The 16192-nt window shown below is 43.5% G+C and overlaps 1 protein-coding gene across 6 annotated transcripts in view; it reads right to left on the reverse strand.

Moving 5' to 3' along the window:
* Positions 1 to 16192, reverse strand: part of ccdc18 (coiled-coil domain containing 18) — a 136182-nt gene that overhangs the window by 107629 nt on the left and 12361 nt on the right. For 2 of the 6 annotated variants that reach the window (XM_078218846.1, XM_078218847.1), the window contains exons 2-3: positions 1649 to 1841; positions 874 to 1038 (exon numbers count right to left, since the gene is read on the reverse strand). In XM_078218846.1, coding sequence (XP_078074972.1) covers positions 874 to 1038; positions 1649 to 1780 — 297 coding nt within the window. In that variant the 5' untranslated portion in view covers positions 1781 to 1841. Of the gene's footprint in view, positions 1 to 873; positions 1039 to 1648; positions 1842 to 8179; positions 8312 to 16192 lie in introns of all 6 variants that reach the window. The other 4 variants (XM_078218849.1, XM_078218845.1, XM_078218850.1 and 1 more) reach the window with 4 other exon arrangements.

Genomic DNA, 16192 nt, shown 5'->3' on the forward strand with positions numbered 1-16192 from the left:
ACTCTGGCTAGCTCCTTCCTCATGTCTTTGTAGTTACCTTTATTTAATTGTAATACCGTTACATCTGACTCCAGCTTCTCCCTCAAACTGCAGGGTAAATTCTATCATATTGTGATCACTGCTCCCTAAGGGTTCCTTCACCTTAAGCTCCCTAATCAAGTCTGCCCCATTACACATCACCAAATCCAGAATTGCCATTCCCTAGCAGGCTCCGTCACAAGCTGCTCCAAAAAAACCCATCTCTTAGACATTCTACAAATTCCTTTTCTTGGGATCCACTACCTACCTGATTTTCCCAGTCCACCTGCATATTGAAGTCCCCCAAGCTTATTGTAATGTTGCCTTTTTAATATGCTTTTTCTATCTCCCGATTTATTTTCTGCCTCACATCCTGACTACTGCTAGGGGGTCTGTACATAACTCCCATCAGGGTCTTTTTACCTTTGCGATTCTACAACTCTACCCACAGAGATTCTATGCCTTCTGATCCTATATCATGTCTTGCTATTGGTTTAACTTCACTCCTTACTAACAATGCAACCCTGCCCCCTTTGCCCGTCCTTCCGATAGGACACATATCCTTGGATATTTAGATCCCAGCCCTGATCCCCTTGCAGCCGTGTCTCTGAGATGCCCACAACATGGTACCGGCCAATTTCAGTGTATGCAACAAGCTCATTTACCTTGTTCCGTATACTGCACGCATTTAAGTACAACACCCTCAGTCCTGCAATGACCACCTCCCTTCTCATACTTGTCTTCTTTTTTGCTCTGCCTGAAGTTAGATTCCTGCCACTTTCTATACTCACTGTTCTATTACGTGGTCTGGAAACTTTACTAACTAAATATATAATTTGGAATACCTGTACTCACTTTAGCTTTTGATCGAGTCAGTTCCACTTGTACACTTTCAATCTCACGCACCAAACTGTGATTCTGAGAGACTAAACGGGCATTATCTTCTCGAAGCGCACTGAGTTTTTTCCATAGTTGTTCATTTTCCTGCTCAGCAGCAGATGCGGATGCCAACTGGGTTGTCTATAAACACAAATACATGAAATGCGACATTACTCAATTTTCTTTCCCCATCATCCTGAAGACAATCAATTTTAATAGAGTAAGAGTTCTCTAATATCTCACCCAACTTGCTATGCTTACAACCAAACAGCAAGCCTTGACAGAATAGTCAATATACATTTCTATATTTGTTAATTTACGAGATCATAATTCTTACTGCTGTGCCGTAAACAAACACTTCAATGCCTCAACAGCATCCCATCAAATAACTGATATGTTATTGAAAGTTAGGATAGATATCAACCAGTTTTGCAGAGAATGTTTGAAAACAACCAAATTACAATACATCCCAACCAAGAGCAGCTAATTCATTACACACTCAAAAGAGTGATTCAACTTCTTGATTGACTGACTCAGTACTAAACCAGTCCAAGTCTTCAAGGGCATCAGGAAGCTGCATTAAGTAATCTAGAAGGAAGCATTTTCTGGCATCTCATGTTGCAGGGACAGTTATACACAACTTCCAAAAACAGTTTGGCAGCAATCACAGGGGGAAGATTCCATTGACAGTTAGTTGCCGATTGAAGATTATCCAAAAAGTAAACACATCAATCAGAATCTAAAAATTTACCCTGCCTCCATAACTGCTGGTTGGGCTTATGTTGCTGAAAACATTTTTTTGAGGTGTTATTCTTTCAGCAGTTGTCAAATGGCGATTGCTCATTGCAGGAACAATTGGATCAGGTTGAAAGAGATCATCCATGGTCAAAGCCGGGGAATAAACGCGCTGAGAAGAGTCATCAGACTGGTCGCTTAAACGGGCACTAAGAGAAAAATGAAAATCATTCTCAAGTTTAATTGTACATTCAGGCTTGGAATAAAACCTGTAAATTTGTAAAACACCAAAATCTGCAAGGGTGTTTTTACTTTACCACTGCAATACAAGACATTTTCATGAATACTCTACCATTATTGCTAAGGAGTACAATAAAATTAAGTGACAATATACCAAACATTTCAATATGCTTCAAAAAAGGTTAGAAAGATGGTGAAGGCAATATACTGACGTGGGGGCTTTGTGATTCGAGTATGGAGGCAGAATATCGGAAATCCCTGCTATAGAAAGTAGAAGTAGAAGTGGGGAAGAGGAGGATCACACATTACAGCAGATTTGGAAGAATGGAAGGTAGTTCCAGCATATCCAAGGTTAAGGAGAAATGAGGTCTCAGTGCTGTAGAATAAAGGGTTAATAAAATGGAACTGCTAACCTAGGAGGTATATGACGATGTAGCACTGACATCAGGCATTCGAGGCAGCAGACAGGTAGCGCTGAGAGATGTGCCTTCCTTGTAACTCACCATGCATGTACTGTAAATGGTGCAAGTAAACTAGTTTTAAGTAAATACCCTGATGCGCTTATAGATCTACCTTATTAGAATCCTGACTTGGCACACTCTACAACAAGGGCAACTTAAAGATGAGGATAAGGATTTTGAAACAGATATCTAAGGGACAAAAGCAATGGAAGTTAAGAGTCGATAGGTAAGGAGGATAGAATGAAAGCAGAATTATGGAGTAAATACTTTACTGCTCTTCTAACCTCAGTATTTATGTGGTTGGTCTGGTTCTGGCTGAGTTTCTGTTCCATGGTAACCCCCAGGACTTCGATGGCAGAGGATTCAGCAATGGTGACTCACCTGAAGAAGGAGCTGAAGGCTCCGAAAGCTTGTGGCTTTTGCTACCAAATGAACCTGCTGGACTTTAACCTGGTGTTGTTAAACTTCTTACTGTGTTTACCCCAGTCCAACGCCGGCATCTCCACATAATGCCATTGGTGCCATGGGAAGTGGTTAAATTCTCTCTCATTGGGGATGACCGTTTCCTGGCACTAATGGGAAGTAACATTCATGCCACAAATGAGACCAAGCCCACAACAATGTCCAGGTCTTGCTGAGAGTGTGCACAGGTTAGTCATTATCCAAATGTTCTGAACGGAAATGAACGGCGCAGTCATCAGCAAACAACCCCACTTCAAGCCTAAAAAAGGTGGAAGGAAAGTCATTGATGATGATGATGATGGTTGGGTCTAGGAAACATCCCCGAGGAACTCCTGCAGCAATGCTATGGGGTTGAGATGATTGGCCTTCAATCATGACCATTTTTCCCTGTGTTAGGTATGACTCCAGTCAGTGAAGAGTTTGCCACAATTTCCATTGACTTCAATTTTGCTAGGTTTCTTGATGCCACACATGGTCAAATATTACCTGGCTATCAAGGGCAGCCACTCTGGAATTCATGCCTTTTGTCCATAAGGCCAGGAAGCAAGTGGGCCCTGACAGAACTTAAATTGATCATTGGTGAGTAAGTGACTGCTAAGTGCCAGATTAGTTTCATCCTTTTTGTGGATAGGACATAGTGGGCAATTTTCAACTGTCTGATAGATGTCAGTGTTGTAGCTGAATTAAAATAGCTTGGCTCGGGGCATAGCTAGTTCTGGAGCACTCACCTTCAGTACTACAGCCAGGGTGTTCATGGGACCTATAGCCTTTGATGCATCCACTTAACCACTACTTGATATCTAGTGGATGTTCATTTGTGACTTCAGGAGAAAGCAGAGATGGGATCATCCACTTGCAACAATCCCCTGCCAGAAACGCATGTTTCACCCTTGTCACAGAGTCATTGCAGCACAGATGACAGCCATTGAGTCCATGCAGGCTCACTGTAGAGCCATACAGTCAGTCCCATTCCCCACTCCATCCCCATAGTCCTGCAAGCATATTTCCCACGAGTGGCCATCTAATTTCTTTTGAAATCATTGACTACCTCAGCTTCCATCACACTGATAAGTAGAGAATTCCAAGCCACTACCACTCGCTGCCTAACAAAGCTCTTCCTCACATATCACCTGCACCTACTCTGATGTCCTCTATGCTGGCACCAGGGAGGCAACACACAAGATGACAGTTATACAAAAATCCATCTGTCACAGAGATCCGATGTATGCTTAGCCCTGTTTGCTTCAGTCGGTGCAAAGACTTCATTTTAAGATATTTCTGCCTATGCAACTAACTCCGCTAAGCTTAAAGAATTGACTGCCAATCTGACTACATGTAGAATCAGAAGACTAAAGGTTAGCTAAAATTTTTCTGCATTCCTGAAAGGTACACAATTCAGACAAACAGGTTTTTCATAACCGCAGCAGTAAGGATTGTATTTCTAAGATGGAGACAGCCTAAGGAAAACATTTCCAATAATAAGATACCAGTTTAAATATAGTTTGGATTTTAGTGTGTTTTTTCAGTTTGTTTAAGCTCGGTTCAGTGCATTCAAGCTCAATACAGGGGCTGGGAGTGAAAGCCTGTCTCCAAGTTGGCTTTTTCTTTTTGCTTTTGTCATGTTACTTTTAAGTTCTGTTCAACAAAAGAAAACCATTTTAAAACTTGTATTAGTGCTGTCCCCTTGTCTACTCAAACGAATGAATGGACCCAACAGTCACTCTAACTATGGAATCTCCTATAACAACTATAACAACATCCAAAGATGTGCGGGTTAGGTTGATTGGCCAGGTTAAAAATTGCCCCTTAGAGTCCTGGGATGCGTAGGTTAGAGGGATTAGCGGGTAAATATGTGGGGGTAGAGCCTGGGTGGGATTGTGGTCGGTGCAGGCTCGATGGGCCGAATGGCCTCCTTCTGCATTGTAGGGTTTCTATGATTTCTATGAACTGCATTTCTACTCTTTGTTGTTCCCTCCTGTGCAGTTCCTTGACCATTGATGTCATGGTCTGGACTGCACTCCTGCGAGGTGTCTTCACTCCCAGCTGTTTCCAATGCTGAGAATTGCGTTGAGGGTGTACACACTCTGAAGACTCCTGCATTTTCTACCCTTCTGATGTTCAATCACCTTGGAATTCTTTTTATGCATGTGGTTGCAACAATTGGAACACATGGTCAGGAAACAGTCAGCCTCCTTGGTGATCTGCAGTGACTCCAGCTGCCTCTTAAGCTACAAAACCCCATGCCCTTGTCCTTTGCATTCACATGATCAATTCTTTGAGGGTGGGGAGATTCATTAATTACCAACTGACTGGATGGAACAGTGCTGCAGAGCGCTTTGATCGGATATAGTGTCATAGAGGTTTACAGCATGGAAACAGGCCCTTCGGCCCAACTTGTCCATGCCGCCCTTTTTTTTTAAACCCCTAAGCTGGTCCCAATTGCCCACATTTGGCCCATATCCCTCTATACCCATCTTACCCATGTAACTGTCTAAATGCTTTTTAAAAGACAAAATTGTACCTGCCTCTACTACTACCAGCTTGTTCCAGACACTCACCACCCTGTGTGTGAAACAATTGGCCCTCTGGATCCTTTTGCATCTCTCCCCTCTCACCTTAAACCTACGCCCTCTGGTTTTAGATTCCCCTAACTTTGGGAAAATCTATTGACTATCTAGCTGATCTATGCCCCTCATTATTTTATAGACCTCTATAAGATCACCCCTCAGCCTTCTACGCTCCAGAGAAAAAAGTCCCAGTCTATCCAGCCTCTCCTTATAACTCAAACCATCAAGTCCCAGTAACATCCAAGTAAATCTCCTCTGCACTCTTTCTAGTTTAATAATATCCTTTCTATAATAGGGTGACCAGAACTGTACACAGTATTCCAAGTGTGGCCTTACCAATGTCTTGTACAACTTCAACAAGACGTCCCAAGTCCTGTATTCAATGTTCTGACCAATGAAACCAAGCATGCTGAATGCCTTCTTCACCACTCTGTCCACCTGTAACTCCACTTTCAAGGAGTTATGAACCTGTACCCCGAGATCTCTGTTCTGTAACTCTCCCCAAGGCTCTACTATTAACTGAGTAGGTCCTGTCCTGGTTCAATCTACCAAAATGCATCACCTCGCATTTATCTACATTAAACTCCATCTGCCATTCGTCAGCCCACTGGCCCAATTGATCAAGATCCTGTTGCAATCCTAGATAACCTTCTTCACTGTCCACTATGCCACCAATCTTGGTGTCATCTGCAAACTTACTAACCATGCCTCCTATATTCTCATCAAAATCATTAATATAAATGACAAATAACAGTGGACCAGCACCGATCCCTGAGGCACACCACTGGTCACAAGTCTCCAGTTTGAAAAACAACCCTCTACAACCATCCTTTGGCTTCTGTCATCCAGTAAGAAGTCTCACAACACCAGGTTAAAGTCCAACAGATTTATTTGGTAGCACAAGCCACGAGCTTTCGGAGCGCTGCTCCTTCATCAGGTGAGTGGGAGTTCTGTTCACAAACAGGGCACATACACAAACTCAATTTACAAAATAATGGTTGGAATGCGAGTCTTTACAGGTAATCAAGTCTTAAAGGTACAGACAATGTGAGTGGAGAGAGGGTTAAGCACAAGTTAAAGAGATGTGTGTTGTCTCCAGCCAGGAGTTAGTGAGATTTTGCAAGCCCAGGCAAGTCGTGGGGGTTATAGATAGTGTGACATGAACCCAAGATCCCGGTTGAGGTTATCCTCATGTGTGCGGAATTCTGTCATCCAGCCAGTTTTGTATCCATTTAGCTACCTCACCCTGGATCCTGTGGGATTTAACGTTATGCAACAACCTACCATGCGGTATCTTATCAAAGGCCTTCCTAAAGTCCATTTAGACAACATCAACTGCACTGCCCTCATCTACCTTCTTGGTTATTCCTTAAAAAAACTCAATCAAATGTGATTTTTCACTCACAAAGCCATGCTGACTGTCCCTAATCAGTCCTTATGTCTCTAAATGCCTGTAGATCCTGCCTCTCAAAATACCTTCCAACAACTTACCCACCACAGATATGAGGCTCACCAGCCTGTAGTTCCCAGGCTTTTCCCTACAGGTCTTTTTAAACAAAGGCACAACATTTGCCACTCTCCAATCTTCAGGCACCTCACCTGTGACTATCGATGATTCAAATATCTCTGCTAGGGGACCCGCAATTTCCTCCCTAGCCTCCCACAATGTCCTGGGATACACTTCATCAGGTCCCGGGGATTTATCTACCTTGATGCACTTTAAGACTTCCAGCACTTCCTTCTCTCTAATATGTAAACTCAAGACATCACTCTTTATTTACCCAAGTTCCCTAACATCCATGCTTTTCTCAACAATAAATACAGATCAGAAATATTCATTTAGGATCTCACCCATCTCTTACGGATCCGCATGTAGATGACCTATGTTAGTATGTTGGTTATGGGATCACTGCTGAAAGCCCAGATGAACAACATCCACTCATGAGCTCCCCCTCATCAACTCTACTAGTTACATCCTTGAAGAATTCCAGTATATTTGTCAACCATGACTTCCCTTTCATTAATCCATGTGAAGACAGAACTAAAGTATATATTTAGTTGGACAGCCATTTCTTTGGCCCCATTATAAATTTCCCTGTTTCTGACAGTAAGTAACCTACATTAGTCGTCAAACTTTGTCTCTTCATATACCTATAGAAACATTTACTATCAGTTTGTATGTTCCCCAAAAACTTACTCTCATACTTTCTCCTCGGCTGCTGCTCAGCCAGTCCCGGGGGAGAGGCCCCCCCTCGGCTGCTCAAGTGTGCTGGCAAGGTTTGAGACTTTTGTATTGCTTCCCCGTGGTTGCACTTCACTGGTGGCAGAGAATGGTCTGATCAACCATCTCAAATCTCCCAAGGAGCACAATAAAGAATGATGTGCTACAGTTGCACAAAGAGTCACATATAGCTTTGACCAGAGAATATCATAAAACTGAAGATTTCTGTCCGATGGGAAAAAAGCACATAATTTTGCAAAATAATCTAATGGCACCAAGTTCGGGTGCCCAGTACAAGGGTGATGGAAGACATTCAAATGGATTTTAATAAATTGGACTGGATTATGTCAATGGGCCAAGAATTAACATCCTTCTACATCAAGTTCCATTTGATAAGAGATGTTTTCTCAAGTTCAGTAGGGTCAGTCACTCTGCTAACTATATTTATGTGCAGGAGTTGAGAGTTACATCCCACTATCCAATACCTATCTATATGAATGCATTAGAAGGCTCACTTCGAGAATTTCTGCTTTTGTGCTGTAACTATCTGATTCTACAACAATTGCAGAGACAATAGGTGCTATTCAAATTCTGACCTGCTAAAGTCTGTCCTTGGGCTTTGTAAACTTCTTTCAGTCTTCATTAGCCTCTTCCTCAAAGTCACCAAATTATCCATCCACTTATCCTTTTGGCAACAAACCAATGTTCGTCATGAAGATGTTACAACACTACAAAAGCAAGTGTTCAAACTACTTTAAAAAATTATATTTTACAACTGACTTTGTTCATTTGTGATGGAGGTATTAACAGTTAATTCAGAACAACATCTGGATAGGATATTCTTTAACATCTGATAAACCAAATTCAAATGGCAATTTTTTGAAGGATCAAATGGCAAAACCATCATCAACTCAAAACAAAAGCAATAGTTTTTTAAAAGCTTTCATTTATATAGCATCTTTCATCGCAGGACATTCAAAAGCATTCTCTGGGCTTGGGAAGTCCATCTTAAATTACCCTGAGAAGGTTGCATTGGGCCACTCACTTCAGAATAGCTGAGTGACTTGCTTCATCATTACAAGGAGACAAAAATGGTAAGGGTAGCACATTCCCTTCAAAGGACATGAATGAATTCATGGGTTTTTGATGAAAAATCTACCAGCTTTTATCATATTTTTTTCCATTGCTACCTCACAAATTAGCACATTTATAGAAATCAAATTTACTTTTTAAAATTTTAAATCATGGCCATCTGGTTACTGATCTATTATCACAACCTGCAATATTATCATTTCCAGAGTGATCACCAAATTTGGAACCAAACTACACAAAGAGATATGGTGACAGGTCAAAGAGATAAGAGCACCATTAAAATACATTTAGGGAGGATTTCAGAGCTTAGGAAACAAAGATCTTGAAGCTGGACAAGAGAATAAAATTAGAGAGTTGGAGGAAGTTGCAGAAGTAGCACTCTCTCCTCCAAGTCAGAAGGTTGTGGGTTTAAATCCTAATTTAGCATATAACCTAGCCTATACCTTGATGCAGTTAGTGAGGGGGTGCTGCACTGTCAGAGGTGCGATTTAACACAGATCCCATCAGCCCTCTCACAAACATTAAAAAAAACTATACCCAAGAAGAACAAGAGTGTTAATGGGTTAACAAACATGACTAAAAAAATTGGGAATTCTCAGTTCCAGATGCAGATGAGGAGAAATTTCTTCACCCAGAGGGTGGTGAATGTGTGGAATTCAATATCACAGAATGTAGTTGGAGCCAAAACATTGTCTGATTTCAAGAAGAAATTATATATAGCTCTAGGGAATAAAGGGATCTAGGGATATGGGGGAGGGGGTAAATCAGGATATTGAATTCAATGATCAGCCATGATCAAAATGAATGGCGGAGCAGGCTCGAAGAGCCGAATGGCCCACTCCTGCTTCTAGTTTCAATGTCTATGTCTAAAGTAGAGACACACTGGAATCGTAAACTATTTCTCTTTCCACTGACCAGAGTTTTTCCCAGTGCTTTATTTTTATTTCAGATTTCCAGCAAGAGCAATATTTTGATTCTCTACTTTTTATGAGATCGTATTTCTTACATTACAAAATTAGATCTCAAAAGTAGGTAGGTAATTGGTTGTAAAGCACTGTGAGAGGTCCTATGGTTGTGAAAAGTGCAATATAAATGCAAGCCTTTCTTTACAAAGATAGGTAGTGATAAGGTTTTGTATGGAGAGATTTGAACACAAGATGAGTTTTCAATTTGAAGTGCCACTGCACCAGGAGCCACAGAAAGCCAGCAAACACAGGACTGATGGTCGAACAGGACTTGATGCTTAGGACATTGAGAGCAGCGTTTAGGATGAGTTGAAGTTTGCGTAGTGTGGACATGGGAGGCTGGCTATATGATCATTGGAATAATCAAGTTTGGAGAAAACCTTATATGGATAAGGGTGGATGAGGTTTGGGGGGATTAGCCACCACATTAAAACATGTTACCTCTATCTCTTGATTTTTAACAAAGAAAAACAGCACTTTAACACAATCATCAATGGCGAAGGCTTTCTCCTACCTACTCATTATTTCTGTTTTAGTCTTTAGTTTGCATTTTCTATGGAATCCAGAGGATAATTAGTACCAGCATCACAAGGAACATTGTCGCAATTCTTAATTCTACTGCAAATCAATTAACTTCACCAATTCATAGATACCTGTCTTCATTCGATACAATTCACTTGACGGGATATCAAGAAACAGCTGAAGATACCAAATACTGCAAAAGCTATGGGCCCTGACAAATATACCGGCAATATCACTGATGATGTGTGATTCAGAACTTGCTGCACCCCTAGGCAAGCTGCTCCAACATCTACCCAACAATGTGGAAAATTAAAATAAAAAGTGAAATACTATGGATGCCAGAAATCAAAAGGTAAAAAAGAAAATGCTGGACAAATTCAACAGGTCTGACAACATCAGTTCTGTAGAAAGGTCATATGGTTCAAAACATGAACTTTTGTTTCTCTCTCCACAGATGCTGCCAGACCTAGAGTTTACCCAGCATTTTCTATTTCTATAAATATAGAAAATTGCCCAGTGTCCTGTACACAGAAATGTAGACAAACTCAGTGACCCGGGTTCAATTCCCAGCTTGGGTCACTGTCTGTGTGAAGTTTGCATGTTCTCCCGTGTCTGCATAGGTTTCCTCCCACATTCTGAAAGACATGTTGGTTAAGTGCATTGACCTGAACAGGCACCGGAGTGTGGCGACTCGGGGAATTTCACAGTAACTTTATTGCAGTGTTAATGTAAGCCTTACTTGTGACTAATAAATAAACTTTAAGCACCAGGCAATGACCATCTCTAAGAGAGACAGACTCCAGCCATTGCCCCTTCCATGACATTTAATGGCATTACCATTGCTGAATACCTCACTTTGAACATCTTGTGGGTTACCGCCAACCAGAAGTTGAACTGGACGAGCTATATAAATGCTGTGGTTACAAGTGCAAGTCAGCGACTAGGAATCCTGCAGTGAGCAACTCACCCACTGACTCCCTAAAGCCTGTCCACCATCTGCAAGACACAAGGTCAGGAATGTGAGGGAATACTGTCTGCTTGCTTGGATGAGTGGAGCTTCATCAACACGCACAAAGCTAAGCTCCATCAAACCACCAACATTCACTCCCTCCACCATCGATTAATACTGGCAACGCATGTACCATGTACAAGATGCACTACAGGAACTCACCAGGCCTCCTGAGAGAGCATCTTCCATATCCAAAATCACTACCATCGAGAAGATCAAGGATAGCAGACACAAGGGAATACCACCACCTGGAGGATCCCCTCCAAGCCACTCACCATCCTCATTTGGAAATACATCCACTGGTTCTGTTACTCATTCAAAATCCTGGAAGGGGCTCCTGAACTGCTCTTTGGGTGTACCGACACCACTGGACTGCAGCAGTTTAAGGAAGCAGCTCACCAACACCTTCTCAAGAGTAACAACTGCTCACATAACCAGTGAAGCCCATATCCCTGGAATGAATAAAAATTATTTTTTTAAACATTCTCCTAATCCTACTTTGTTAGCTTTGCTGAAGATTTGGAAAAACCTTGGCCATGGATTGGTCTTCAAATTCCTAGACTTCTCTCTTTCCAAGGCAAAAATGTGGTCTAGAAAGAGAGAAAATTCCTGCTTCCGTCCAGAACTGCTATTAGGTTTTACTTTTCTTCTGATCGCCACATCTTTCACTCTTGGTTTCAAACTCTAGGCTCCTCTCAACATCAAGATGAAGTTTTCTGCTCTGGACTACATTAGAATTGACTCTCTTTTGCAGACGTTCTGCAACATTTAAAGTACCTCAGATCAGTGGGTACCTCCTCTGGACGTGGAGAGGTGTTTCCACTAGTAGGAAAAACTAGAACCAGAGGGCACAGCCTCAGGCTAAAGGGATGATCCTTTAAGACAAAGATGAGGAGAAATTTCTTCAGCCAGAGAGTGATGAATCTGTGGAACTCTTTGCTGCAGAAAGCTGTGGAGGCCAGGTCATTGAGTGTCTGTCTTTAAGACAGAGATAGATAGGTTCTTGATTAATAAGGGGATCAGGGGTTATGGGGAAAAGGCAGGAGAATGGGGATGAGAAAAATATCAGCCATGATTGAATGGCGGAGCAGACTCGATGGGCTGAGTGATCTAATTCTGCTCCTATGTCTTATGGTCTTATAGTCTACTCATTTCCACCAACACTGCAATGACAGAGATTTCGCTCTCCCGTTGAGCCTGCATCTGGCTATTGGTTCAATAGATTTTTTCAGCTTTAGACATTGGGGAATGAAAATGCCAGAGTCAGGGATAGTGATAGACAAGGAGTAAGGAAAGCATACTCCAATGGAGTGTGATAAAATGTCTCTAATATAACCAATAAATACCCTGTTCACCAGCAAGACATATCCACATGGCAGCACCCACAGTGCAAACACTGCCAATCGTTCAACTATGTCATCATTCAAGCAATGGGTTGCAGAGATGCCCTCATCACATGCACCATAACAAGTACTGATGACTGCTGGGTCAATCATCACTTTATCCCATCTACCATCTTCATCAGCCTGGCCACAAATAGTGAAGACAACAGAAGAAATTCCACAAGCAAATTAACATTGAAGGCCTCTAAAGATCCCAACCAAAGTGGCCCTTCTCAGTCAGTAATCCACTGCCAATCTCTCAACCTCCAGCCACAAGGAGCTATAGTGTGCTTATAGTGCAAGGCCGACGCTAACATCCACCAGTGGCTTCTCTACCAGGAAAACACTGACAGGTTTGACAAAAAGAACTAAAAGACACAGAACCTAATCAAGCACAAGTACAAGCTTTCAACAACTGGAAACTTCACCATAGCTCAAGAGAAATATAATAGTTGTATTGGTGGGAAGACATAAAGGTGCAACATTAAAACTGTGACAAAGAATAAATGATGGGGAGAGCCAACAACATGCACAGTTTCATTAGCACCGTCAAGGCCAAATGTGGCCCTAGCACCATGTTGAATGTCAAGTATGGAGGGCAGTTTGTCAGGACAGGCAGTCAGACATTGTTCACTGGAGGAAACATTGAAGAAATTCTCAGAGAATCAGTTTGCAACTCAAACATCCTCATCTCCATTCCTCCACACTGCATCTGACTTGGTCTCAAAGTGCAACCCAAGACTGGAGCAAATTTGAAAGGGCCATTCAACAAAACAAACCCTCTAGAGCAAATGGAACCCTTGCTGAAATTGAGAAACATGGAGGCGATACATTCCTGGCATGGTTGCATAACCTCATAGGGGAAGTTGTGGCGTAGAGGTATTGTCACTGGACTAGCAATCTAGATACCCAGGGTAATGCTCTGGGGACCCGGGTTTGAGTCCCATCATGGCAAATGCTGAAATTTGAATTCATTCTGAAGGGAAGAGGGCAAACAGACAGAAATTGTGGTACCAACCAACTAGTTTACATCATCAGTATACAGCAGGTAGCATCGGGAGCGGGCAGCGGAGTGAGCAGGGAGCAGAGTGTGAGCTATAAGGGCTTTGGCTCACAGGGCGAGCAGGGGTGAGTTTTTTCATTCTTATTTACTTTTTCTCTGTGTACCTTGGTATAAAGGGGCAAATATGAGTGTTGTTCCCAGTGTAGGATGTGGGAGGTCCTGGAGGCGCCTGGCCTCCCGGACAACCACATCTGTGAGGGGTGTGTCGAGCTGCGGTTCCTGAGGGGCCGTGTTCAGGAGCTGGAACTGCAGCTCGATGATCTTAGGCTGTTAAGGGAGAATGAGGAGGTGAGAGACAAGAGCTATCATCAGGTGGTCAAGTGGGTGACGGCCAAGAAGGGTAAAGCTCGGGTGATTGAGAGCACCCCGGTGGATGTGCCCCTACACAACAAGTACTCCTGCCTGAGTACTGCTGGGAGGACAGCCCGCCTGGGGGAAGCAGCAGTGGCCGTGTCTCCGGAGTGGAGTCCGGCCCTGTAACTCAGAGGGCTAAGGAAAAGAGGAGGAAGGCAGTGTTAATCGGGGACTCGACAATACGGGGGTCGGACAGGCGTTTTTGCGGAGGCAGGCGGATGTCTCGGATGGTGGTCTGCCTCCCTGGGGCCGGGATCCAGGATGTCGCTGGTCGACTCCCAGAAATCCTGAGGGGGGAGGGAGAGGAGCCAGAGGTAGCGGTACATATTGGTACCGCTGATGTGGGAAGGAAGGGGGAAGGGGTCATGAAAAGAGAGTATAGGGAATTAGGAAGACAGCTGAGAAGGAGGAAAGCAAAGGTAGTAATCTCAGGATTGCTGCCTGTGCCACGGGAGGGTGAGGGCAGGAATGGAGTGAGGTGGAGGATGAATGTGTGGCTGAGGGACTGGTGCAGGGGGCAGGGATTCAGGTTCCTGGACCATTGGGACCTCTTTAGGGGCAGGTGTGACCTGTACACAAAAAACGGGTGGCACTTGAATCGCAGGGGGACCAATATCCTGGCGGAAAGGTTGTCTAAGGCTACTGGGGAGAGTTTAAACTAGATAGGTTGGGGGGAGGGGATCAAGACGAGGTGACTGGGAGCGAAGACGTTAGCTCGCAAACAGAGAAGGGTTATAGACGGTGCAAGAGGGAGGATGGACGGGGGATAGAGAAGGGGAGAGCTCAGACCAGAGGATTGAGATGTGTTTACTTTAATGCCAGGAGTATAGTGAATAAAGGGGATGAGCTCAGAGCGTGGATCGATGCCTGGAAGTGTGATGTGGTGGCCATTACGGAGACTTGGATGTCTCAGGGACAGGACGGGATACTACAGGTGCCGGGATTCAGATGTTTCAGGAAGGACAGGGAGGGAGGTAAGAGAGGGGGTGGAGTGGCACTGCTGATCAGGAATAGTGTCACAGCTGTAGAGAAGGTGCATGCTGTGGAGAGATTGTCGACAGAGTCTCTGTGGGTGGAAGTTCGGAGAGGGAAGGGGTCGATCACTTTGCTGGGAGTTTTCTATAGGCCACCCAATAGTACAGGGAGGTGGAGGAGCAGATAGGGAAACAGATCCTGGAGAGTTGCAATAATAGCAGAGTTGTTGTGATGGGAGACTTTAATTTCCCAAACATAGATTGGAATATCCCTAGGGTAAGGGGATTGGATGGGGACGAGTTCATTAGGTATGTTCAGGAGTGTTTCCTGACACAGCATGTGGACAAACCTACAAGAGGAGAGGCTGTACTTGATCTGATACTGACCAATGAGCCTGGACAGGTGTCAGATCTCTCAGTGGGAGAGCATCTTGGGGATAGCAATCATAACTCTATCTCCTTTATGCTTGCATTGGAAAAAGAGAGGATCAGGCAAGCTAGGAAAGCGTTTATATGTAGTAAAGGGAAATATGAAGACATAAGGCAGCAAATTAGAGGAGTAAATTGGAAGGAGGTATTCTCGGGGAAATCTACTGAAGAGAGGTGGCAGTTTTTCAAGGAATGTCTGTCTAGGGTTCTACAGGACAATGTTCCGAGCAGACAGGGAGGAGTTGGTAGGTTAAAAGAACCGTGGTGCACGAAAGCTGTGCGGGACCTAGTCAAGAAGAAAAGGAAAGCATACAAAAGGTTCAGAGAGCTTGGCGAAGATAGGGATCTAGATGAGTATAGGCTTGTAGGAAGGGACTAAAGGAGGAAATTAGGAGAGCCAGAAGGGATCACGAGAAGGCCTTAGCAAGTAGAATTAAGGAAAACCCTAAGGCGTTCTATAAATATGTGAAGAGTAAAAGGATGAGACGTGAAGGAATAGGGCCTATAAAAGGTGAAAGCGGGAAAATCAGTACGGAACCAGTAGAAATGGCCGAGGTGCTCAATGAGTATTTTGCCTCGGTTTTCACAGAGAAGGACATGGGTGGATGCACTGCGGGCTTGCGGTGGACTGAAAAGATTGAGTATGTGGACTTTAACAAAGAGGTTGTGCTGGAATCTTTGAATGGCATCAAGATAGATAAGTCGCCAGGTCTGGATGGGATGTACCCCAGGTTACTGTGGGAGACGAGGGAAGAGATTGCAGAGCCTCTGGCGATGATCTTTTTGTTGTCGATGGAGACGGGAGAGGTGCCGGAGGAT

The sequence above is a fragment of the Mustelus asterias genome, chromosome 8, assembly GCF_964213995.1.
Source record: "Mustelus asterias chromosome 8, sMusAst1.hap1.1, whole genome shotgun sequence".
NCBI classification, from domain to species: Eukaryota; Metazoa; Chordata; class Chondrichthyes; order Carcharhiniformes; family Triakidae; genus Mustelus; species Mustelus asterias.